We start from the raw sequence: 26720 nt of genomic DNA, 5'->3' as shown, positions 1-26720 counted from the left end.
CACGTTGAATAGTTGTTATACCATTGACTCAAGTTGGCTATTGCTCTTCAGAGAGCAACTCTCTCTTCATTCTACCTCAGTGCAATGACTGCCTAACAATTTTTCTCTGACTCACAGGTACAGCGGGCAAGGCCGAAGCGCACGGCCTACAACATCTGGCTGGCGGCATTTTCCAAACAACAAATCGTGCGAGTTTAAGCAGCTATCAATAAACAAATATTTCGGATGGGTCTCGGGGGTTGTATATGCGTGGTATTACGTATCTAAAGTCGAGGGAAATTGAATTCACGCGGTGATGAACGTCATCTGCCTGAGGTCAGTAACCGGGGCAGACCGGGTCCAAGTTGACGTCCCTGAAAGTTGGCATCTTGACGTGTTAGCGTTGTCTTTCCTGATAAATGGAGATCTCGCGTAAAACTGGCGCTCGGGAACGAAAAATTCGCAGGTAAACACGAGAAAAAAATAATCTCTTTGGGCTCTTAAAAAAAACGATTTCTTGTGGCAAACGCTTTTTACAAAATTGTAAGTAACACGACCAGGGGATGAAGTCCCGTTATAAATTACAATCCCCTGTCTTCTTTCTATAAAACATCTTTGAAAGTAAGAATTTCAAATTCCAATTGGAATACTTCAGACATTGGAATTTAACTTTTCACTGGTTGAAATGCTTTAAAAGCTGAAGCGTTGTAATTGGTGCGTAAAAAGCGCCTGCGAAGCGCTAGAACGCGTGCATCAGTTGGTTATACGACAACTGTAACAAACCTACAGTCTTCACACTGTTACAGTTTACTATCCGTAACATTTACTATATTTGGTTTCACTGTCGAGACTATTTCTTGCTACGCCTTTCCCTCCTTCTTTATTTGTATTTTTTTTTCTATCGTCTTAACTTCTCCCTTTCCCACCCATAAAGGCGCTCAGCGTACACGGGACGCGATGCGCAGTGAGAGCTAAAGCCCCCGCGAGAGCTACCACGTAGCTCCATCTGCTGGGAGTTTCTTATTGACAGTCGATGTGCTTCGGCTGCAAGGGCTCAACGGTGCCTCCTTAAATATTCTCAATTTGTAGCTGTTTTCTGTCGCGATTGTCAAATTTCCTTCGACCAACTTTTCTTCTTCCAAGTACTCCTCCTCTGCTCCGAACTTAGGAGGCGCAACCAAGGAAAAGAAAACTTCGTACTGACCAGCGTAGTTCGCATTGTGCGTTGTACGCTGAATAGAGAACACCAAGTCTCGCCCCGCGTGTTGCGCGAGCAGCAGGGGTCCGTCCGGTCACTAACAGCAAGAGCGTTGAACACCGTTTGGTGCGACCCTGTACAACGATCTCTGTTCACCGCACTGTGTGCCCCATGTTTTCCTCGAAAGGGTTGCATTCCCTCACATCGCAGGTCTAAATCGTCATTCTCCGAAAAGCGAAGGCGCGGAGCCGTTCCACTCATCCTGTGGCCGCACTTCGATGCAAGCCGTCTTCGCACGCCATATCATGTTCGAGCGGCTACTTGCGCAAGAAACGTACGCAAAGAATCGAATCTGACTTATACGTCCGTGATTCTAGCGCGCACGACCGCTCTGTTCTGCGCATGCGCGCTGTTTACGCGTAGAAGCTCTACGTACGCAAAGCCTCTACGTGCGCGAAACTAAAGCCGTCTAAGACAGGAAGTTTCACGCGCCAAAAGTACGGTTCATTATGAGAGACAGCGTATACTGGAAGGTTCTGAAAATTTCGACTACCTGGTGTTCTTTCACGTGGGCTGAAATCGCACAATATACACGATCCTCCAGCGTTTATCTTCCAATTTTTACAGCTCTTCATCGGAGATTATCTTTGAGAGTATGTATTTATTCTAATACGCTTCAAGCATTTACCACCCAACTCGCACATGATCTTTCCTACTATGCCTCAAAATTTAACCGTGGTGACCGGTTGAATTGTTTCAATCGTCGAGCATTCCAATCGGTGCATATAAGGTACGTTTGAGATGTGCTGGAACGCACGAATCAATAATTAATTACGACCGTTGTAAAGATTCTACAGTTATTGAACTGTAACAGTTTATTATCCGTAACATTAACTAAGTTCTGTCTAAATGTAAGCAACATTTTTGATTTAGCTAGCCGAGCACAGCAATAAAACCAAAGACATACCATGCAGCAACACAGATTAATGTAGCATTTATTATTGGGGCTTCCGTTATAAGTCACGCATAAAGTCGACGCTCAGTTCAAATACGTATATCCCTGCTAGCACATTTAATTAACGACTTCATGTTTAACATCAGAGACAAATTTAAACGTCAAAACTGAAGCGTTCCGGAAGGTGCGCCTGTGACGCGCATGGAATGCGTGAATGGATAATTCGTTGCTACAGCTGCAAAAATCATACAGTATTCAAGCTCTCACATTTTGTTATCCTTACCATTTATTTTGGTAAACATAAACAATATTCATTCTCTGGCTAGCCAAATAGAATCAACAAAACCAGCTTCATACCATGCACAATGCACAATAGTAGAGAGACAAAAGAAGTATTTAGTGATAAGCTTCAGAGACAAGTAATTAGATAATTAAGCTACGCTACTTCGACTTCCGTTAGTAGTCAAACATAAAGCCCGCACTCAGTTTAACCACTTCTAGCTCCCTTACGTTAGTCAAACGCTGAAAGCGTCTCAAATTACAGCTGCGTAATGTCTGAAAACGAGATCTTTTACTACACTTTAGTTCGGCGCCCATTAACTATACTCATACGCTTCATAATATGTCCGCACATCCTAGCCAAGATTTCAGATACTCCCTGGCAATGTAAACGCGGTAAATGGTATAAGCTCTTCGAAACCTAGCGTATACCCAAAGCATCGATGTAAAACTGAGCAACGACACCAGGCGTAGCCAGGTATTTAGCCATGTCGTTTTCTTTCGAGTCAAACTCTGTGGCATATAGAGAAGCTTGATCTAGCAGTAGAAGCTTCAAAAAGAGTGCGCTTTTATTGCTTTTTTTACATTGGTACCGCCGTCAAACAGTCGTACCTCAGCTTGAAAGGCCTCCGCGCTGCAATGCTATACGTTGCAGCCGGACCGTGACATGGACAAACCAGTAAAAAAAAAAAAAAAAATTCGTGGTACATAACGCGCAAAGTTGGATCAGTGGGAACTTCAAACACAATGTTTTTTTCAGCGTGACTAAAATAGCTCAAATATGGAGCAGAAATTTCGAAATGACAGGACATTGAGAGCGCTTACACTCCTGCCAGCTTTTGAGCATCACCTTTTATTTTATTTTTATTTCTTATTTTGCACTAGTAAATACCACTCCCACTGAGGTACCCCGACGCTAATATATTTCCCTATGTCCAAAACGCTTTCATTTCCCTTCTTTTTTTTTTCGAGTCCTTCAAAAGTAAGCATGCTTCGCAGCTCCAAAGCGAATTCCCCTCGCCCTCCCGCCCTCCGACCTAAGTAGGTCAGCCGATGACAAATTCTTCAAGTTTCGTACAAGACCATGCAACGCGCAGAAAATGTCAGCGTTCCGCGAAATCAAAATGCAACAAGAAAAAGATTCGCTGCCATGGTAAGGCTATCTCAGCGTACTTTTGAAACGAGGAACGCCGACTTGCTTTCCTTATTAAGCAAATCAGCGTCTCAGCACTGTGCACGAGCGGGTGACGGGTCACGTGATCTCATTGCTCCCTTTTGTTCTTGCTTGTTTTATTTCCCATGCGCAGACGCGCACTGCGCCAATTATATAGCCAGGGTGGAGGGGATCACACGCTCACACGCAAGAAGACACCGAAGCAGCGCGGTCAAGGTGAGAGGGCAAACAGCATTTATCGTCTGCTTTCGCCGAACAGACGGCTTTTTAATCATCGCGGCGGCTGAGCAGTGAAGGGTTACCATCTGACCCTCCTAGGTTTCAGCACGGATCCATTCCTGATTTCGTACTTCGCGAGGACCGCCGCGTCCATGGAGGACAGCGTGGAGGAAGACTACGGCGAGGGCACCCAGGCGTCGTCCGCGCTTATCGAGAACACGATGCCCGAGCCGCCCGTGCCGACCCCGCGCCGTGGCCGGCGCCGCACTACTTCTGCTCGCGGTCGCCGCACAACAGCTAAGCCTCGCGGTGAGTGTCTTCGCCATCTTGGCATGCATCGGGGTGGTTCTTCATTCTTTTCGAGAGTCCCGATAGGCTGGTAGTCAGTTTTATGAATGATGTAGCAAGTTTTGGTGCGCACCAGTGCCCCGGCTGTTTTTTTTTTTTTTTTCGTCGCAGCGCGTGCTCGTTATCGTGCAACTTTTGGGCGTGCGATCGAGATCAGCTGCCCGCTTGTTTATCATAGGCCGCTATGGCAGACGTCTCCATGATGGCTTCCCGGACCGTCCGTGGAACGTTCTTTGTTCACCGTTTGTTTGTTTGCTTTTTTTCCTCCTTTATTTTGCCTCATTGCGGAACTCTGCGTGGCTATATATTGTGTTATTGTACTAGACATTGTTGACTCTCGCCGAAATATCGTCGCAGATGTTAATTCAGGGTGCTTTCGAATCTTTTTTTTTTTTTTTAGAACGGAGGAACTTCTCTCCTACCGTTGGTTTGAAAGTCACCTTGAAACACGCTTCAAGTGCTCGACTACGACGCGTAGAAAACTCAGCGGCCGTTGTGAATTCTTGCTGCGAAAAGCTTTTCTCACCCAATTTATTTTCGTGACTTCACCTCCACATGACGAGATTATTATTATTATTATTATTATTATTATTATTATTATTATTATTATTATATTATTATTAATATAGTTAGGTACGCTAGTTCGCTATGTCGACCTCCGCAAAAAGAGTGTCTGCGGAAGCGTAATTCTGGTTTTTCCACTCTTTATTCATCAGTGTGTTATCAGTTGTGTATTGTTATCAGGTTTGCTTGGATAATATTTTAACTGTCTGGATAACAGCCTTCTCAACGGTACCGAAGGAAAGCACGCTTGTTATTTTTTTGTTCTGTATCTTTTGTTCTCCAAATTGTTCATGCTCTTGACTTCAATAAAACTCACCGCCAACCTCCAAAGTGTTTGTAATGAAAATATTCTTTATCGGTGCCAAGGTTCGTCAAGCTTGTTTTCCGTGCCGTGTTAGGATAAATGGACTTTGAGACAACGCGGTAGCAACACAGACCACGTTTATGACAGAGCACGAAAGAAAAACATAGAACACAGAACCAGAAAAACCATGAAGCCGAATAAGTAACAAAACTGTCTGATCGAATAAGAAAACTACAGAACGCCAGTTCAAGGCGGAAAGTTCCTCACGATGAGATAGGGGGCCCGACGAACGCCGAGGTGCAGGGCAGGAGGCGGCGACAGGCGATCGGAAGTGGGGTGCGTCTTGATGTGAGACGCTCTGGTGACGCCGGCGCTTGACGGCTTGGGTGCGACTGCGGAGCAGTCAACCCGCAACGGAGACGCGATGCTCCATGCGCGTAAATGGCCAGCCCGTCCAGCGAACAGCTTGCGTCGAGACGCGATGCTCGGCGCAACCGTGACCATTAGCCAGGCCACGTACGTCGCTGTGCCGAACGTCTGACCCCGGAGACGCCTCGCCGAGATCCGCGATGCCCTCGGCAAGGAAGAGAACAGCAGGCCAGGCCGCGCCCCGAGATGCAGTACTCGTGCAGGCAACGTCACTCCAGCTGGTAGTTGGACGGCAGTAGCGTGGACAGCCGCGTTCCCTGGCCGGAACCTGGATCACCTGCGTCCGACGCTTCGGCCCGCTGTCTCCCGTCAGCCACTGCTTCGGCTCGTCCCCAGCCACAAAGCTCACCGCCACGTAATCGTCACACGTGGCCCAATCATGGCACGCCACCTCTATGGGCCACCACAGGTCATCAGCTCATTCGCTGACACTCACGCGCACATTTCACGCGCCTTGACCCGCACTTCCGTCATTGTCGTTTTCTTCACTCATCACAGTGTTGTTTACTTGGAGTTACCGCAGCGAATAAATATCTCTTTTTGTTTTTTACGTTATCAACCGAGGCTAACCTCGGTTAACAAGTTTTTATATACCTTCATTGGTAAGGGCATATTTTGGATAATGTATCAGACTGTGTGGAGAGCCGACCAGTTACATGTCCGTGGCTGTACCGAATATAGCCGCATATTACCGGCAACGCTGGCTACTGCATACACTCAAACAATACCAGCACTGTTGTTTAGAGGTAACCAACGTTAGACAACGGTGTATCACTACTGCACTACCTTGGCCGTAACAGTATCAGAAAATATTTTGAGGTAACATTATTCCAGAGAACACAATACAACGATTGTTTTTAGGCGCTTTCTTTGCCAAGAGGCCTAATATATTGTTGCACAAATGCTTTTCTAGCCTTGCTCTGCCGTTATATTTCTGTAGTATTATGACCTTCTGATTCGATCATAGTGTGCTGATGCTACTGTATATAGGTACTTCGCACCACGTTGCTTTTCGCCAACTCTCACGCATTTTGAAACCACAAAACAGATCATGGATTTGTAATGTCTTTGTCACATATCCATGTGTTCTTTCAATTTGAATGGTACTACAATTTACAGCTATGTCGAAGCCTTACCTAGTTTTTATCTGCTTTTTTGCGAATGTCTTACCACCAAAGTATTTATTCATAGGTGTCCAAGTCGTTGTCAAGCTATCAAATGATAGCTTTTACAGCGGGCTCCAGCTTACCATTGATGGTGAAAAAGCATCAAATTTTAAAGAAGTGTAACGTTATTTCTAGGTTTTATCGCTATAATACCGCTGCGTTCATTCAGTGGTGGCAGTTATTGTTGTTTATTTAAACTAGTGCCGTGAATAACTGCAATGAGTAGCACTTAGTTTTCGTCTCACGTTCAGAATGAAAAATTTGTTAATTCATTTTTTTGACGTTGTGTAGCTGCTTGTTTTTTTTTTTTCGAGGGGTGCGACGAGGGATGCTAAATTAGTGCATTACGTGGCATTGCTTTATTGCTTTCATTTGTGTCTAGTAGTTGTCACGAGAACGACTCCCTTCTCGACTAATCAGCATACTCTCTTCAAACAGTGGACTGGCATAAATTGAACGGGTGCTCGACGCACTCCAGTTTTCTTTTTGCTCTTTTTTACTGATATAGTGAGAAAACTTTGTGACTACTTTCCGCCAACTAAAAAGGAAGAGTAAAGCAAACCTCACAGGGTACGTAAGACGGGTTCAAAGCAAACGTTATCTTCATTATCTATTTCTGTGTCGACTGTGATGACTGATTTTATCCCAGATTTTATCCCTCATTTTATTTCTTAAATCTTTCGCACTTCACACAGTTTCACGTAGCTTTCACCATTCGCTCACCGTTCACCAAGCCGCGATCTCATTCGATCACTTCATCATTTTGTATTCTTCAAGCATGATTGTCCGTCTCCCTGGTGGTTTGCCACTTAGTGACGTCGTGGAAACCTCGTCAACTTATCGAGCTTTTAATCCCGTACTCTTCCTATCGAAAGGAAATAAAACTGATTGATTGATTGATTGATTGATTGATGCACGATGACGTCAGATATTTTGGTGAACTTGGATGTAACGCTGACCTGACACCTTGACATAACGTGCAACTAATCTAGTAGTTTCGCATGACGACATACAATCCTTCTTAGCACTCGTGTCGCCGACAGTAACTCATCCAGTTTGGTGAAAGATGAGTGACCATCAGCCTTTTCGACTTGATATGCGCGTCTTGTGACAATTTTCAGGGATTAGCGCAACACGTCTTCCAGCGAAGCGTGCCCTCTCTCCACTTTTCGGTCGTATGGGGAATTTAACATTCACCTCTATTTCAGGGCATAGGACTACCTGCGCTCCAGGTGCTAATAAGTACGCAGCTTACCCCTGATTTTCGTTCCCGTAAGACTTCGTCATCGAAAGCGCTATAGCTTTGTACTCAAAAGCATGCGCTTGCATCTGTGTGGCTGCTGTGATCGCTCTGGCCCGTTTATCGTTGCGGGTGCGTTCCCGCGCAGAAAGACGCGTCAACGCGAGCATGCGTGTGCACTTAAACGCGTCCGCATACGCTAACGGTAACCTTGCCGCACAGCCGCAAAATGGGCGATATTGAAAGTGCGGGCATGTTCACACAGAGCGGTATTGTGCATGTTGTGAAGTGAGTACTTTTCGCACTTGTTCGCAATAAACATTGTACTTATAAACCGCGACATCGTCAAAACAGGGAAGAAAAATAAAAGGTTTGCTTTGTCTCCTGAGAAGCTGGCCTTTCCTTTCAACACATGTGCTATAGGAGATGTCCACTCTCATCGCCTTTGCAGTTATGTAAACGAGGGCAGGTTGTGTCGCTCAAACTACCGTTTGGACGAGCGGACATGTCATGCTGTGACTGCCCACCTGAGCACGTGCATGTACACTTCCTCGACCTTCTCGGTGATGGAGCTCCATTCAGCTATAGATTTAGAACCACGTGAAGACCTGCACCAAAACTGTACGTTCCCGCTGCGTCAACCGCGGGTTGAGCGCCGGATCAGAGCAGATTTGGTGCTGCATTAAGCGTTGGATCGCATCCTGTTCTTTGACGCAGGTGGCAGAAGCAAGTCGGCAGCCTCCAGTACGAGAGCCGGTGGCAGCACGCGGGGTCGCGCTCGCCGAGCCCCCACCACCGCCTCCGAGATCTCCGCCGCACCCTTGACTGTCAATGCGTCGCCCAAGGGGCGCCACGGCGTCCCCGCCAAGCCCGAAACGGCCGGAGAGATGGTGCTCGAGGCGATCACTACGGTGAGAAGCGGCGTGACGCCATTGTCTCTCGCCTCTTCAGTCGCAATGCTTCGCCATACGACCGCAACGTGCATTTGTGCATTCCCACCAGCGACCAATGTGGGAACCACGCTGTGTGAACACGAAAGACTGACAGCGTCTCTTATGCATTCGCCTAAAACTACTCGAAAGACGAAAGCACTGTTTTTCAGCAGAGCTCTAATTCTACCCGTTTAATGTTAACACAGCCCTTTCATGACATTCGGTTGTGCCTTCATAGCATCGGTGGACAAAACAACAAGAGCAACAGAACAACAACAACAAAAGCAACGAAAGCTTCAGAAAATAGCCCGCCGATTTTCGAGTTTCTTTCCCCTCTTTGCCAAAATATATTTAAGTAAATGTTCTTTTGAGCTACACAAAAATGATGAAACATTCCCTTGTAATTTACGCACGTTATTTTTATATGAAAAACGAAAGATAGACTTTCCTTATATCATAGAACAGAACTTGAAAATGTGCTTTCAGTTCGGACGTTAGAAGCTGGTAAATGAGGTGACCGGAAGTTTTTTCGCGGTACAACGCTTGCAACGTTCAAACCGTCAATACTGTTTCGCGTAGAAAGATGAGAATCATTATCACGAACGGCTCCCAGCTTTCGAGCGCGCATGCCCTCTTCGACCTCTTCTTGGTCTTCTGCTTCCCCCTTCAAACGTGCGCGCCCGGTTCGTGCTAGTTCGTGCTAAAGTTACTGTATATGCTACCTAAAGGTAGCATATACAGTAACTATAGTTTGTTCTCCAGCAGCGCCCTCCAGCGTGATAGCAGTAAGCCGGAACGTGCAGAAAAAGGAAGAACGAGGCGGGATTCGAACCAGCGTCGACGATCTGATTGCGAACCTCGTGATCCCTCCAGCGCGCCAGCACAGCAAAACATAACGTTGTGTAGTATGGCATCAATAAAGCGTAAATCAAGTGATGTGGTTGACCTATATTTAACGAGAAGCTGCAACTACTGAAATGTGCAGAAAATGTGTTAAGTGACGCGGGCGTGGCGCGGCGATTTAAAATTTGTCACCTCACCTGCGGTTCTTTATACCATGTACCCTGAACGTGCGGACTGCCCTGCCAGTGGACTATTAGCAACATTCAACCATGTGTTGTGGGAATGTCAAGCCATCGGCTCCGCTTTGAGCGAGGACAGGAGGGCAGTGCTCTTACGCCGCCGCGAACTTAACAATCATACCCTGGCCGTCCAGAGTGACTGTGAACGGGCCGCCAAGCGCGGCTTCACGGCCCCTACATGGGATTAGCCGGGTGGCGTGGGACCTCCCCTGCGTCTTCTCGGGACCAAAATAAAGTTTTACTCATCATCATCACTGCAAAAAATCCATGCTTTATTTACATGTATATTCATTCCTAGCAATTAAATTTTATGTCACAGAAATTTTTCCGTAGCAAGACTATTTTTGTCTTTTTTGTTAAGTAGAGACTCATTAAAGAGCCACTGACGAATGTCATTGGTTAACACTCGTTTTCGGTAGCAACGTTCTTCCGAACGCCTTTCCAGCGTCTGGTGAAACAAAGGCGGACGCTGGCGCGCGTTGCGTTCGCATGTCGTCCCCTGAAAGGAGCTCGGCTAAAGTGCTTAAACGTACGTAGCTTTGTAAATCTTCTAGGTTAGCACGAACCTGACAGCAGGTGCCAGCTGCGCGTAAAACGAGGTTGGGAGAGGAGGCAGCTGTCGGTATCTATAGGTAAAGGTGAAAAGTTCTTAGGGACTCTATAGACACTTCAACGGTTGTTGGGGTTTTATACGTTTCAAAACCACAATAAGATTCAAAAGAACGATAAGATTATGAAGAGCGCCGTATAGTCTAGGGCTCCGAGAAGTTGACCATCTGGTGTTCTTTAACGTGTACCTATATATATCTATAGGCACACGTGCTTCACGGCGTTTTCACCTCCATCGAAATCAAGCCACCACGACAGGGATTCGATCACGTGACACTAGGGTTAGCAGTCCGGCAGCATAACCAGTAATGTCGGGTAGTGTATAGGTATTAACTAGCGAGATCACGTGTGTCACCATCATCATCATTTTCATCTTTTTCGCTCACTCTCCCCTCTGGTAAGGTGACCTGACTTCACGTCGGCTCCTCCTCCTCCTTTTCCTCCTCCTCCTCCTACTACTACTACTACAAGTATTTCAAGTGGAATTACAACTACTATGACTGCTACTACTATTACTACCCCGACAACGATGGCAGAGAGTAGAGTGAGACAGCCTCGGTGTAAAAGCCTGCGTTGCGCTTTCAACGTTATGTGGAAACAGTGTATGGCTGGTCACAAAGTTGTGCCACGTTGCCGGCAATATTACTCGCTCCTTGGTGTTTTAAGTGTGAATACACTTTATAAGCGACCCCAAACGATCCACCGCCGTCGGCAGCGTCCGCAGTCTTCTCTCTATTTTTAAGAGAAAGAGGACTTGGCGGGCCGCAGCGCAACGCTCTACCGAATAAGCCACGGACGCGACGCTCCACCTTCGCCCCCTCCACCTTCGCTCGCTCCTCCGCTCTCCTCGCTCGCTGCAGCTGCGCGCGCACCCCTCTTTCTCGCGCGCCCGCCTTCTCTCTCAGTCTCCCGTCGAGAGCGGGTCGTGAGGGGGAGTAAAGTTAAAATTCGTTGGCATTCGCCAGTGAGTTAACGTAAACTCCCCCGTGTGATCAAATTGCGATTACCAGGAACCATTACACCATAAAGGCACCATAGTGTGATTAATAAATATAATAGTGCGAATTATTAAATACCCCTCATAGCATCACCCCGTGTATTCGCACTTAACCATGTTCACCCTCGGGGAAATGCTTGGGAGTTTTTTGTACCTAGAGCTTATTGTGCTGCTCTCGCAACGATGACTCGCAGGACAGCGAGTCGGTGATCGACATGCAGGCCGAGCAGTACATCTCGGCCATCCTGCCCGACCCGTCGACGACCATCTACGCCACGGGCCAGACCTCCGGGCACTCGGCAAACGCCCCGTGCAGCAGCTACTCGGCGGACGACGGCTGCGAGGAAGAGCCGCCCGTCATGTCGTCGCCGAGACGCCCCCGTGAGTCGGTCATTAACTCTTATTAACGCGATAGCGTTAACGAGCTCGCTTTGCGGAATATCAGCGTTGTTAATGGGCTAAATTTTGCGATGAGGTCAAATAACTTAAAATTAAAAAAAAGCTTGCACACAAGTGGCAATCAAACCCAGACCACCAGCGTGACAAGTAGGTGATCTACAACAGAACTGCGCCATTGCTTGTAACTGCCCCCTCCCCCCAACAAAAAGAAAAAAGTATTAAATTGGCCGCGTATCTTCGTGATCGACTGCAAATGCCGTCGAAAGACGAGAGAGATAGAGAGATTAATAAAATAGGAAGAGATAAAAAGGACGCTATTTTCTGTCTGCCGTCGCGGGAGCACGGCTTATTGACTTGAAGGATGGGAAGTCCTCCGCTGTTGCCGCAGGCAGACCGAGCAGGCGATGACAGCTCACCATCGCGCGACGTTCTTCGGCCAGGGTAGGGCAGGAGGTAATACGCTGCAGCGCTGCGTCGTCGCGGAACCTTCGGCACGCAGGCGATGAGCAGCGCTACCGGAAGCCAGGCGCTGCTGGCGAACCAGCAACCACCGCTCACATCTGTTCAGGCCGGTCTCGTTAAGCACAGGCTTGCCCCGTGTCACCAGCGTGTCAGGGTGCGCCGTTGGTAGGAACAGCTGCAGCCGTGGCCGGGAGTCATCCGACTCGGCTACCACCTTGGTGACTGGCTTGTCACAGTGGTGCGCTGCCTTTGCGGTGGCGTCAACCTCCTCGTTACCATGGCTGTCCTAATGTGCAAGAGAGGCTCGCTATCTTCGCTGGTGGTCAGCTTGGCGTGCAGGAACGCCACAGTGCTGCATGCTTGGTCTGGTTGGAGCAGCGCTTGCATGGCTGGTCGGGAGTCACACAGAATCGGCTTGGGCAGTTGGAGTGCAAGGAAGGAAGCAACAAAGAAAAAGAAGGAAGGTTAACCAGAAAGGGCAACTGGAGTGGTGCCGCAGCGAGGTACTAGGCTGGCGAGTGAAGGAAAAGATGATAGTCGTCGTCGTCGTCGTCGAAAGACGATAGTCTTCTGCCGGCTTTTTTTGGTGCATAGCTTCGCATTATCAGCCCAGCCTAAGAAACACTATTCAGAATTATCTGTCTATGCGTATTGTAATAAAAGAGCACACCACCTAACCCATACGTATTCATGGTACGCCTCAGATACGCGTAATATTTGCGTTTTGATTGATAATGTTCCCAGGTATACGAACGCAACGACCAGTTCAAGATGGCTAGGCGCTCAGCAAGTGCTTAAACTTTGGCCGGGTGGTAGAATCGTTTCGTATGGCAGATAGATCAGAATCTATTCGTCTAGATATCCAAAGAAAGACTTTCAGTTTTTGTAAACCTATACCATTGATACGTAATACAATGATGTCAATAACGACTGTAATGTTCCCGGTGGTAAAAGCGTGGACATCCGAAATACACAACGAGCGAGCCAGATATAGGTCCACTCATTGCATCGAATCAGACATATGTAGTCAGCAACAGCAAAACGTGACATCCAAAGGTCACTCGTTGCGTATAGTTTTCCGAAATTAAGGAAACAACGACTCCGTTTTGCCAACGCTGCCGGCTTCAGAACGGATTGGCTTTGACGAGGCTGGCTGCATGACGTCATGCAAACTCTTTTCTTTTTAGCCTTCCTCAATGGCTTTAATCTAATAACCCACATACCTTATCGCCCCTCCTCTTCGCTTGAAGGAACGATTCCGTAATCCATTGCTTCGCGGTATTCGCAGGTGGACGCCAAGCGCGAAGCGCGCCTGTGCGCCGGAGGCGCCGGGTGGCCGTCGACGGTGACGAGCGCGTGGTGAGGGAGCCCCTGGTGGGACGCTGGTCGTCGCTGCTGCCCGTGGGCACGGTGGTGCGCAGACCCTCGACCAAACTGGTGCAGCTCGTCGCCCAGGCCATCCACGAGAGCCCGCATCGGGTGCTACGAGTGACGCACGTCTACGCTGCGTTGCAGTGAGTGTACACACTTCCCACCTACACGCCACCTTTGTCTCTGCACTCACGGGCATCTTTGAAAGGCTGCACCGCACGCAGACGGAGAAAATGGGAAGAGACAAGGCAGAGCGCCTGCGCCTTCCCGAGTTTCACTTCGTATGCTTGCGCTGAAACCATTCTAAGATATGTCAAGCCATCCTCGAGAGCTATCGAACAGTTTCACGCAGAAAGGTCTGCTCCCCCTCAGGGTTTAGGTTTGACTAAGAGCGCCTTTGGTAGGCGAGCCAGGAATCCTAATATTTTCACTAGGCTGAGCTGAGCAGTGTGCATCTGGGTGCCGTGTTCTTGCTGAAGAGCAACAATAATAATTGTGACGGCTTTACTTCCCAAAACTACGATATGAATTCGAGAAAGTGGCTGGTTGGGCTAGATGGTCTAGCATACTTAAGGTTTGACAGCGCAAAAAAAAACGTGGTGGATAGGACACATAGCGTTTGTCCCGTCCTCTTCCTGTCAACCGTGTATTTTTTGGCACTGTTAAACCTTAAAAATTTGAGAAACCCCGTGGTAAAAAGCACTGAAAGTTTCGGCCACCGGGGGGTTCGTTAACGCGTGCGTATTTGTGCAGGGACCTCTGGCACTTCGTCCCCATCGAAATGCAGGCGCTGCGGTCGGTATTCGATGTCATGACCTTGCAAGAGCAACGAGTCCACAACACCTACAGAATTTTATTGATTAATGCGTACAATTCTCTAAGCTAGCGAAACAATGGCCTCGCCACTCAGAAACAGAAGCTGTTGTCTGAGGTTGGCACCTCGTAACCTTTGGGATACATTTCACAGCCTTTCTATGCAGATTGAGTGACAATCATTATCTGGCTCGCTTAAGTTCCCTTTGTTGGGAACCCTTACGCTTCCCGAACAAAATGCCGGCTATTAATGTTCCCGTTTGAAAGGAGTCATCTTCTATGTCTCATGTATAGGTGATTCTAGAAGGAAATTCTATGTGAGCATTCAAAAGCACCTCGACACGGACATGCGGAAACGCTGAAATCCAGACGACGATTCGTAATCACAGATGTTTGTTGCGCGGATATCTTTTAACATACGGTGACACGCGAAAAAAAAAACCTTCACAGCAGTCACATCTGTGGAGCTCACGAACACACATGTTAAAGATATTTAAAATATTTGCACTCACGTGCAGGCTGCCTGTGAAAGATCAGCGGCCCACACGTTTGAGACGCTTCACATTTCCTCTTTATTTATTCTTTGTGAAGTTGTGCTTTATTCTTCCTAGCACCAATCTCATTCACAGCGCAAGTTACTTTCCGTAAAATTTTCAATTTCATACGTCCAAATTCAATTTACAACTACGAAACTATTTTTTCGAGACCTTCACGTTAAAGCTACCCTCGTATTACCATCGGGCTTTTCAGGTTACGGCCGTAATCCTGTATCTGTTAAGCCAGAAGAGTTAAAAGCAAACACGCAGCAGGTTTATACCTAATGACGTTGTGCCACTTACGTCATCTATCGCGCGTTACAGGAGCAAGTACCCATACTACAAGCTGCTGGACAAGGGGGGCATCAACAGCTGGAAGGTAAGTGACGCAACAACTACAGCTGTTGCCACCAGGGCAATCCTCCACCACATAACGTTGTCACAGTGGCTCAAAACTGGTCTGCGCGAAAGAACCCGCCGTGACACAGGAGAGACGAGGACAAGTTGCTGAAAAGTTAAACTCGCTGTTTTTACTTTCAGGTGAGAGCAGTTTTAGGTATGAAACGTCAATTAGCCACTCCAGCACGTTGTCAGAATGGAATTTAGCCTAACACTATAAAACAGAACACAGCAAAAAGAAAAAAAAACGCAGATAGCACATGAGGCAACGTGATGTACTACATCTTCCGTTTTTCACGCTGTTAAACTTACTCATGAATCATATTGCCCCCCTAACACATTCGGATTCTAACACATTCGGATTGACACCTTACCTGTGCTACCAAGCGGTTATTTTACGTTTTTATAGGCCTCCCTTATTTGGCTGATACGCCCGGAAAGAGTCTCTAGCAGGGGCGGTGAACTTCCTGATAACTCACAATTGCGTTCAGTATGAGTGGCAACACGGTGACCCTGATCGTAAACCCCTCATGTGTAAGTGGCGGCCCCGGAGTTAGGATATATTTATAGAAAAAAAACACACATTTGGGATTCTAGCGTTGCGTTTGATCAATTTATTCCACATGGGTCCTACAATAGACATTGAAAACCTACGAGTGCAACGTCGGAGTTCTGATTCAATGTGACTGTACATTGTATACCCTGGATGCTGTTCTTCTTGACGGAACAACCGGTAAGCCACCTCTCGTAGTCGCTACTCAATTGGCAACCATCAGGCACGAAGCCAGACATTTTTTTTTCATGGGGGGGGGGGGGGGGCTTTATGGTTTCGGGAGGGGCACCACCTTTATGCAATGACGAAAATAAATTCGGGGAGGAGGAAAGGGGGGAGGGGCACGCGCCTGGTGGGCCACCCCTGGCTACGCCCCTGGCCACCGTGTACTACCTATTTGTGTTCGCAATGTCTGCGCATCCACACGTTATAACTGACGTACTGAAGACCTCAGTTATCACTCTCTCAATGAAGCACACACTAAATGAACAGCGCAATAAATCAAATGCTCACCTACCAAAATTTTGAAAATTACCATTGTCTTGTGCGTATGGTATTTTTGTTTAGTATATTTTGACCTAACATATCGTACATGAAGCAGTTATCAAGCAGTCAACCACAACTTGCGACCGGAGAAAATGAGCACATGATTTGCTATCTTTCTGGCGCCCAATATTGCATGTCTTTTGAAAGTTTAGTAATCAGTTGAATTTAAGAATGCTCGAAAGAAATTGTTTAAAGCTGGTGAGGTGCTTGGGTACTTCGAATGCTTGTGGTGTACGTGATAATTGAATGTGCGGGCCTGATATTATGAACCAAGGACATCCTTAAACGGTACCAACACAATATTTTCAGGTCACGTATGGCGTCAGGGTACCAGCCAGCCACAAAGGTAGTGGCTGTGAATAGACAAAACAAGCAAAAAACTATTGTTTCGCACCATCACTTGAGGCACCGTCATCATCACAGATAGAGGGTTGGACGAGGTGGGGGTAATACTCTCTCTCCTTTGCCTCGCCTAAAGGGAACTGTCAGGCTAACCTTAAACAAAGTTTACTCACACGGCGGAATAAACTGATGGGTTGCTAGGAGACTTATTAGACTCGTTCTTCGAGAGTGATGCAGAGCCCCTATAGAGATCTAATTTTATCTGGAAATCGATATCAAGCAAGGAAAATAATTTTAACACAAGTGCGCTTTCAGCACAGCATCTGGCCGTGCAGTGCTGCTAGTACACTGTGGAACAGCTCGCGCCCTACAACGCTTGGAAAAAAGTTTGTCTTTGTCGATCGCTGTTATTCGCGGTTACATTCTATAAGCTAAGACTCGTCAAAGGAGTTTAGAAAGTGCCGCGCAGCACAATGTGTTACGTTAGAATCTGCGTTTCTTTCATTTATCTCATTCGTTCATGCTTATAAATATCGAACGGACTAGGCGGTGTTTCAGGTATGCATGCGTGTTCATGTATACGGCCCTTTTTGTACAGTGCAGAGCACTTTGCAAGCGCCTTTCTAGCTTTCCACCTAGCCCAGAAGACGATTACACCTCATTCGCCGCCAATAACGTCATGCTCATCGTAGTGCGTAACGCGGGGGGCACGTTGCGCCGAGCGATGCGAGGCCAGTAGTTGCGATGCGTCTGACCTCTTCTCCTGTCCGAAGACAGCGAGATGAAATAAGTGAAGCGGTGATGTAAGATCACTCGATCACACCTCGCAGAGCTCGGTGCGCCACGCCCTCTTCCAAAAGTGGTTCGTCAAGGTGTGCCCGACGTCCCTGTGCGAGAATGTTCGGCACAGGAGTTACTTCTGGGGACTCAACTACTACCTCAGGTGGGTATGCGCGCGGCAGCGCGCTTTTGTATGTGTGTAGCTGTGTGTGTAGCTGTGTGTGTACTTGTGTGAGATTAAACACGGTCGGCTGACGTTTGGGAAGCACACGCGGGTTCCTTGTTCACTGAGATGGACTAGAAGTGGCAGTCATGTTCAGAAATTGTTGTCTTTCAATCGACGAGAACTTGTAGTCCAGCTCAGTGAACAAGGAAACAGCATGCGGTTCCGAAACTTATGACCATGATCATACTTAGCGACTGTGTTTCATATCATCCATCCATCCAGTGCCTGACCAGACGAACTTTCGTCGTACTCATGAGGGCTTATGTTAGTGCATCTGTATTTGTGTGTGGATATGTACGTTGTGCGCGCGAAGGCACGCTATTGCACCGCAGTGTGTGTGTGTGTGTGTGTGTGTGTGTGTGTGTGTGTGTGTGTGTGTGTGTGTGTGTGCTTGCGTGGGTACGCTCGCTCCACTTCTAGGCAATAGTGTCATGTGCAGCAAAAGCAATGCAGATGATTTCAGCTCATCGAAAACTATGTGGAGTGTTAAATGGTCGACCATATCCAAGCTAAACACATCGTCGTTATTTACGGTGGTTAAGCTAGAATTTTTTTTCTTCACTTTCGCCGTAGAAATGTCAGTTATCTATCGCACCCGGTCATGGTGATAATAAGCACAATAATAACTCTCCCATCTGTGTATTCAGCCTCGGCTGTCTCAGCTCAGTAATGCGAATGATGTACTGCGCTGCTTCCTGTGACTAGTCATTATTCCGTATATTGCTTCTATAGTGTTGCCTGGAATTACTTTTGGACTAACAATGTAGCTCGCGGTGATATTTGCTGATTGTGTGTTTGATTGCAGAGTACCAGTAATACGGTAGGATGAAGATCGACAGAGAGAAAAACAGTTCGCACCTCTGAGCCTTCATCGTCCTTACCAGTATACAGTATACAGCGCGAGGCAATGTCCGCCGCCTGAGTTTTGTGTTACGGAAACTCGAAAGAAAAAAAAAACTCGCTCCATACGCGGTGCGAGACTTCAAGGCATCAGAACGCGCGTTCATCCCTGACCTCGAGGAACGTGACTTCTCCGTTGTCGATTAGCTCGAAAAAAAAAACAGGACAATAGCAGTCAGATCGAGTCCAGCTAGGCCATGTCCGAATTAGACACAAGTTCAGACGGCACAAGTTGACACAGAAGAGGGACGGGAGAACGAAGACGCAGCTCTTGTCTTCTCGTGTTTCGTTGTCCGTGTTTTGCTCTCACAACCATTACGAATGGTATCCGACTTACCGACTTTCTTACGGTTGGGTCGCAGGCCACGGGAGTGGGTGATGCCCCAGCTAGAACCGAGGGCCTTTTCGTCGCCGGTCCAGGTCAAAGCAGGTCATCGAGGCGATGATGACGAGACGCGGAAAAATACGGCGGCGCTGTCCGCCTTCCAGCTCAAACCGGAGCGGGAAATCTCGCCGCCGGAGACTAAGAAGCCATTGGGCCGCAAGCGGAGTCAAACTGCAGCCCGCGGCAGTTCCGACTGCACGCCTTTGGTTCCTCAGCCGTCCGTAGAGGAACAGGCCGGCCCTTCGTCCACCTACCCGCTGCCCCACATGAACCTGTGGAAGATGGAGTACATGGAGACGGACGCCTGGCCTGCGGCCTCTCAGGTAGGAGGCTGTACCGCAGCGCCGGTCTACCTATGTGGCGTGCAGTACTAAAGCGTTTTTGGTGATGGGTTCCAAGGCAACTCCCCCTCCAGTGTAAGAGGCGCTGGTTCAGGGTGTGTGCGCGTGACCAAATCCATATCAACTTGCTCCACGTGCACGTCATGCACCTACAAGTTGTAGATGCATTTGGTGTATTTCGCGAACGAGAAACCTGACTTGCAGCAAACGCCGGTATACCGGCGTTCGCTGTAATATATGCCGCAATATATTCCGCGATATATGCCCGATGTATTGCCGCCGACCGCGTCATACATTGGCGACCATATATGGACGTCATATGTGTACTGACGTCATATATTGGCTGGTTCTGTATGGGCGACGTATGCTGCCGCCGACCACGTCATTTAGGCACCCTGCTGTCGATATTTTCATTAGTGACTGCAGCACCAGAAGACAAAGGCAAGCAGATAGAACAGCAATAATGAGATGGGGTCGGTCGAAATCATGCACGCGTCTCCCTCCATGCATTACCGGGCGGACTGGGGAAAATTGTGGCCAGGCTGGATGGCGGACGCGTGCACACGTCTTATTTTCCGCGGGCCCCTAACGGCAGACGTTATTGACAAGTTTGAGACGGGGCAGTGTGAGCAACGCCGCTTGACCTGGTGGCTGCCTGAGCAATTTACTCTCCGCCGACGATAGATATCTGCTGCTGTCACCGGGCCGACAGAAGACACCGATACTTTATCTGGACGAACACGCCTCGCAAACAGGCCGAGAAGTATATCCCGCACGGTTGCGAGACAGATTTAGGGCTGAAACACCTATAGAACTACACATTGAAGCCGTTTAGCGGAGTTAATTCTAAGGCACACAAGATCATGCGTTAATAATAATAATGTAATAATAATATTAAATACGAACAATATTATTATTATTATTACTATTATTATTATTATTATTATTATAATATTATTATTATTATTTGGAGTACTACGTGCCACAGCCACGATATGATTACGTGAGTGGAGGCCTCCGGAAATAGGACCATCTAGTGTTCTTCAATGTATACGCTAACATCGCGCAGCACACACGGGCCTCTGGCATTCTGCCTCTCTCAAAATAGAATCCCCGCAGCAAAGAAGAAAAAGAAAGAAATATCCAAACAAAAATATGCTTTCACAATATGAGCAGTAAAAACATTGGTGCGGAAGCATTCACTGCTGGAACTCACCCTATAGTACCGAAGGCTTTGCGCCTGAAGCATGAAACAAAATATAGACAGGTGAAAAGAAAAAGACATTTACGGCATGATTGGGCAGGCTGGCGATTGAGGTACGCGTTTTCGAATCACAAGCACGTAAAAACGGAGGCGACAGAAACACACCTTAAAGAATGCAGGCGCTATCCTGCCACGTCTTTTGCGTTCGCCTAGGCTTGAGCTGAATACTTCCTAGCGGTTTAGTCCCTCTTGCGATACCTGTCTGCGGAAAAATGCTATCGCAGAATTGCTGGTACGCGAGACCCGAGCCTTTGCTCCAGGCCATGCGGTATAACTGCGCATTGTTTAAACAAGTACGAATGTGTGGATGAATAATTTTTGAAAGTTTTACGTGCCAAAATCACGAAGTCATTATGAGACACGACATCGTAGGTGAAGGGGGAGACAGGTGCTACGTGAATTTCAATCACCCGGGGTTTTATACGTGCCCACGCACCTAAATGAATCGATGAGTGAATGTTAACAAGACTAGTGTGTGCAGGCGTTCGTGAGCCCAAGTGAATCTGCGACCACGTCCGCGGCGCCTGCAATGGCGTCGCCGGCACCGGCATATGTGCCAGCGGCCGTGGACAGCTTCCAGAGTTCGTGGAAGCCGGAGTTTCCACCACTTGATAAAAACGAGCAGCAGCAGATGACGTGGCCGGAGTCTCCACAGACGTCCCAGGTGTCCCAGCAGAGCTGGGGAGAGTTCATGGCGTCGGAAGCGGGAAACGGGCTCAGGGAGATGATCAGATCGGTTGACATTGGATGTGAGTGGTGTTTCCACGAGAAACATAAGTGACATCTGTTTACGCAGGAACTTGATATGTTTCCCTTGCATATAGGGGCCCTTGAAAGAGTTTTCACTGATCTCGTAATGATCTTGTCACCGCTCATAATGCAAAAGATGTCACGCGATCACAATTAAAGCGTACCACAGCATGATCATCTGTAAGATGTAGTTATGAACTATGAATGCGAAAGCATTAAAGAGGCTTTAAGGAGGAAGACAATTTTTCCGTTATCGGTAGGAAAAAACTGGCCGCATTTTGTACAAAGTGTATTTTGACGGGAAGGGTACTGGAATCTTGGAAGAACGCCAACATCATCTTAATCCATAAGGAAAGAGACGCCAAGGACTTGAAAAATTACAGACCGATCAGCTTACTAACCATTCTCCACAAACTATCTACAAAAATACTAGCTAATAGAAATAGGGCGAGATTACAGTTCAATCAACCGAAGGACCGGGTAAGATTTCGTACAGGCTACTCTACAATAGACCATATTCATACTGTCAATCGGGTAATGGAGAAGTTCGCGGAATACAACCGAGCCCTATACCTATAGCCTTCATAGAATACGGGAAGGCTTTTGACTCAGTTGAAACACCGGTAGTAATGCAGGCACCACAGAATCGGGGCATCGAAAAACCCTACATAGACAAACTGGAATGAATCTACAGCGGATCCGCAAAACACAGTTCTCCATAAAAAAAGCGACAGAATCCCAATAAAGAAGGGCGGAAGGCGGGGAGACACGATCTCACCAATGCTAATCACCGCGTGTTTACGGGAGGTTTTCAGATCCCCAGATTGGGAAGAGTTAAGGATAATAGTTAATGGAGAGTGTCTTCGTAAGTTGCGATTCACTTATGACATTGCCATTATGAGTAACTCAGGGGACGAATTGCAGCTCATGAATACTGAACTGGACGCGGAAAGCAGAAAAGAAATTGATGATGATTGATTTGTGGGGTTTAACTTCCCAAAACCACCATATGATTATGAGAGACGCCGTAGTGGAGGGCTCCGGAGATTTCGACCACCTGGGGTTCTTTAACGTGCACCCAAATCTGAGCACACGGGCCTACAACGTTTCCGCCTCCATCAGAAATGCAGCCGCCGCAGCCGGGATTTGAACCCGCGACCTGCGGGTCAGCAGCCGAGTACCTTAGCCACTAGACCACTGCGGCGAGGAAAGCAGAAAAGTAGATCTGATATAATATAATATACCCAAAACGAAAGTAATGTGCAACAGTCTCGGCAGTAAACGGTGCTTCGCGATATAGGTGGCGAAACGCTGGAACTTGTGAAGGACCTGACCAAAGTATATAGTTACCACGGAGCCGAACCATGAGAGTGGAATAACTAGAAGAATAAGGATGGGGTGGATCACATTCGGCGAGCATTATCACCTAGAGTATGAAGTTGGGCGTGTTGGTAAGACGTAGGCTTATGACGTAGCGCGTAAAATATGCGAGACTGAGGACAAGGGAAGGGACAAAGGGGGGCACTTTGTACTCTTTGTTCCTTCCCTTGTCCTGTGCTTCGCATTATTTTACGCGCTACGTTATTAGTTAAGCATTCTCAAATCGGTAATGGTATTCTGCCACTAACCCTCCAGAAGAAGATATATAACATCTGCATCTTGCCGGTACTTACTTTCGAGCAGAAACCTGGAGGCATACAAAGAAGCGAGCGACGGAAAAGAAAATGATAGGTGTAACCTTAAGAGACAAGAAGAGAGCAGAGTGGGTCAGAGAACAAACCTGGGTTGGATATCACAGTTGAAATCCAGAAGAAGAAGAAATGGACATGTGCCGAGCACATAGCACGTAGGCAGGATAAGCGCTGGTCATTAAGGGTACTTTAATATCAGAGAAGGCAAATGCATAAAGGGAATACAGAAAGTTAGGTGGGCCGATGAGAATAAAAAGTTCACAGGTAAAACGTGGCAGCAGAAAGAACAAGACCAGTTTTATTGGCAGACCAAGGGAGAGGCCTTTGCCCTGAGGTGGGCGTAGTCACGCTGATGATGATGATGATGACACGAATTTGCCCAGTCTTTGTACTTGCGGGCGGTGAATCCCACTTACGGCTCCGTTAACTTTTTTGTTTCTGTCTCTTTTTTTTAAAGAAAAGAACGAACCCTTTTGAATATCGTTACCGGATTTGAAATGGTAAGGCCAAAAGGTTAAGCTGGTGAATTGCAACTGCATGCTGCACAGTTGGCAATTGTTAGTTCGTGATAACACAACTTTAAGCCACGCGAAGCCAAGATGAACGTACGGTACGAAGACTAGACAAATTCCCATAATTCCCAGGCTCGCTGAAGCGCCACGCGTTTCAGCTCCCACAGAGACTAGCGCCAGAGTTCCCTCTAGTGTATATTTAGGAAACTCTATGGCGTGTGATGCTTTCGCCTAAAAATTTTGTCATGCAAGGGCTTAGCTTGAAATAGCGATCGTGATTGTCGCTGCCAATAGCGAACTTTGTAAGAGCGATATTAACGCCTCTGCAATTCTCACTGCGTTTCCACTCAGCTGAATGTCATTTGGTGGTTCACGTCACTACTCTTCTCAGTTGTTGTGGCATGCTCATTGCAGGTCCCGCAAAACCGATCGATGACAAGTACATGTTCAGCTTTGTGGGCGAGCCACAACGCGAACACTCACACGGGGCCACAACATACAGCGCCAGTGAGTGTCACTGCCAATAGCGAACTTCGTAACAGCAAAATTAACGCTTCTGCAATTCTCGCTCGTTTTCACTCAGCTCAATGTCATTCTGTGTTTCACGTCACTGCCCTTCTCACTTGTTGTGGCACGCTAATCGCAGGTCTTGCTCAACCGTTTGATGACAAGTACAATTTCAACCTTGCGGGCGAGCACTCAGACGGGGCCACGACGTACGGAGCCAGCGGGAAGTTTTCGCCCCGGTCTGTCCTTTTCTCGCCAACACACCTTGCGCAGATAGCTTCGCCTCCGAGCTACACGGATTTGTCTTTGAGCGATGCGAAGCCGCCCCTGCTGTCACCCAAGCCACAAAAGGTAAACCGTAGCTTAAGATCTGCACTTAAACGCAGAGGGTTTAAACGAACCAGCACTCCCTCGCATTGGTCGGCATACTCGCTCATCAGTCGACTCGCTCGAACTCACTCACAGTCGTATGGAATAATGAGTGCGAGTCTGAGTTGAGCCCGGGTGAGTAATAGTTTGTTGAGCTTGAGTGCGAGGGAGTCCAGTTGAAGAAAGGTTTCGTGAGTGTGAATCCGAGTGCGTCCGAAGCACGAGGCATATTTCATGAGTAAGTCTTGGTGAGTTGCCCTTTCTTTTGCTGATCCTTTCTTTTGCTGCTCGCTGGTCCGAAAGTACTGCCGATCTGTAGTCGAGGATCCTCTGAACATGTGCGCCAAAAACTGGACCGCAGTACACTGCCTGAATTTGAAAATTACGTTTAATGTCGGCTGAAGATCTCGACAAGTGACGACACTCGACAAGTGACGACACAAACCGATGCCAAGCCATAAGTCCACGGCCATTGGTTGATTTGAGCATCGTAAGCTATAAGTTTAATGCAGTCGCTCGATGTCTCTCTGAAAGTAAACCGCGCGTTAGAAGAAACGAAATTGAAAAAAAGTGTTCAAGGACATGAAGTGCGTTTCTTTCTTATGTGATTCTAAAGAGAAAAGACAAAAGTAAGCCCCGTAACTGTATGCATCGTAGTGCGACACCACAGCAGTAGCTCACAAAGGACAGGGGTAAGGAGGGATTAAAATGATAGGTTTAAAAGGTATAGAGATAGAGGGAGAAAGATAGAGTGAGGCGCAGGGACAGCCACATACGGAAGTAACGAGAAGATAGGAAAGATGGACACGGTCGCAGGAGTCCAAGGACGGGGCACCACTCGGCGAGAGCTCTTGTCGGCGTCAGGAGATAGCGTATAGGCGAACCAGTCGGCCAGAGCTGCGCTGTCGTCAGAGATAGCGGGGGCACAACCGGTCGGCACGACGATATCCAGAGAGCGAGTCCAAGTGCATTTACGGACAGATCTTGCTTCTTGACACCTTGTCATTCTTTCCAAGTTCCTTTCGTAGCTTGTGCACACTTGCAGTGCGAAAGCTGAGCACAAAGACCACGTGACAGATTCTGTGTCGCCGCACACACTGGACGACTTATAAGTATTTTTTCGTCCATCCATTCGCGAGGCAATAAACGGCTCTAACCGAACCATTCGATGATTACTTGACATAGTGTTGCAGGGCTCCTTCAGGTGAGTCAAGATTTGAGCTCTGTGTAGTTTACAAAGTTATCCCCATCTGTTGATACCTCCAAGGGGTGCTGCCAGCCAAGTGCGCTTTTCCGAGCGCACATATCCGAAGCGCCAACCAATGTACAAAATCTCGTTGCTTACGCCGCCTCTCTAGATCCTGTGTGAAGTAGCCACTTATGAAGCTGCACGATCGCTCTCCCTCTCTGCAGAATGCCGTGGAACCAGTGGCGGCGGTGCCACTGCACTGCCTAGACGGCCTCATATCCGGGTTCGGGCTCCGGCCGGTCGACTACACGGATGGCGTCGCCGTTTTCGTACGCACGTCATTGCCAGTGTGGAAGCGACTGATGCGGCGGTGGCGGCGTTACGTGGGAAAGGATGTTGCGCGAGGGCAGCGGATCACCGCATTCGCAGTGTTCCCGATGCGCTGGCCAAAGCCGGAGGAGTCTCCTACACGCCGCGACAACGGTGACGACACGAACGACTTTGAAGACGGGCTGCCCCTCCCTTTATAAGAACTAGACAGCTGCTCGGCACATGCTCCTACCAAACCAGAGCAACCAGAGCACCCAAAACACAGCATCAAGTTTCATCCTTCACGATTACGGCCGTTTATCAAGCGTAACGCAAATGAAAGCAACTCTATCTTTTCAACCACTCACACTACGCAGGAAGATATCGCGCATGTGCCTTTTCTTTAAAATCTATAAATTGAACGCCACCCTTAAAACTGCTCTTATCTTACCCCCTGCTTATGTTTCATTGCGCATAGATCATTCTTGCAAAGTTGGTATCCCGAAATGTCGCACTGATAGTATATTCAAATTCGTTTATTCCTAGAACTACATCAGAGTGGAATCGCCTGCCACCATCCCTAGTGCTTACTAACAATATT

The 26720-nt window shown here is 47.7% G+C and overlaps 1 protein-coding gene across 1 annotated transcript; it reads left to right on the top strand.

Annotated features, from left to right (window-relative positions):
- The first annotated feature begins 3907 nt into the window (after positions 1-3907).
- On the top strand, positions 3908-26429 carry LOC142774420 (uncharacterized). The gene is made up of 11 exons (XM_075874781.1): positions 3908-4113; positions 8573-8766; positions 11670-11856; positions 13625-13850; positions 15381-15435; positions 17727-17839; positions 19165-19510; positions 21274-21541; positions 24160-24252; positions 24392-24603; positions 26035-26429. The coding sequence occupies exons 1-11, from the start codon at positions 3957-3959 to the stop codon at positions 26338-26340; spliced, it is 2157 nt and encodes a 718-aa protein (XP_075730896.1). The 5' UTR covers positions 3908-3956; the 3' UTR covers positions 26341-26429.
- The last annotated feature ends 291 nt before the right edge of the window (positions 26430-26720 follow it).

The sequence above is a fragment of the Rhipicephalus microplus genome, chromosome 10, assembly GCF_043290135.1.
Source record: "Rhipicephalus microplus isolate Deutch F79 chromosome 10, USDA_Rmic, whole genome shotgun sequence".
Lineage (NCBI taxonomy): Eukaryota > Metazoa > Arthropoda > Arachnida > Ixodida > Ixodidae > Rhipicephalus > Rhipicephalus microplus.
The sequence above is the reverse complement of the archived record's forward strand: the minus strand, read 5'-3'. Positions and strand labels throughout refer to the sequence as shown.

Bases quoted from the DNA above. Each gene is read 5' to 3' on its own strand.
- LOC142774420 (XM_075874781.1), top strand. From the start codon at position 3,957: ATGGAGGACAGCGTGGAGGAAGACTACGGCGAGGGCACCCAGGCGTCG. The intron at 4,114-8,572 runs GTGAGTGTCTTC...TCTTTGACGCAG, and splicing joins CACAACAGCTAAGCCTCGCG to GTGGCAGAAGCAAGTCGGCA. The intron at 13,851-15,380 runs GTGAGTGTACAC...CGCGCGTTACAG, and splicing joins CACGTCTACGCTGCGTTGCA to GAGCAAGTACCCATACTACA.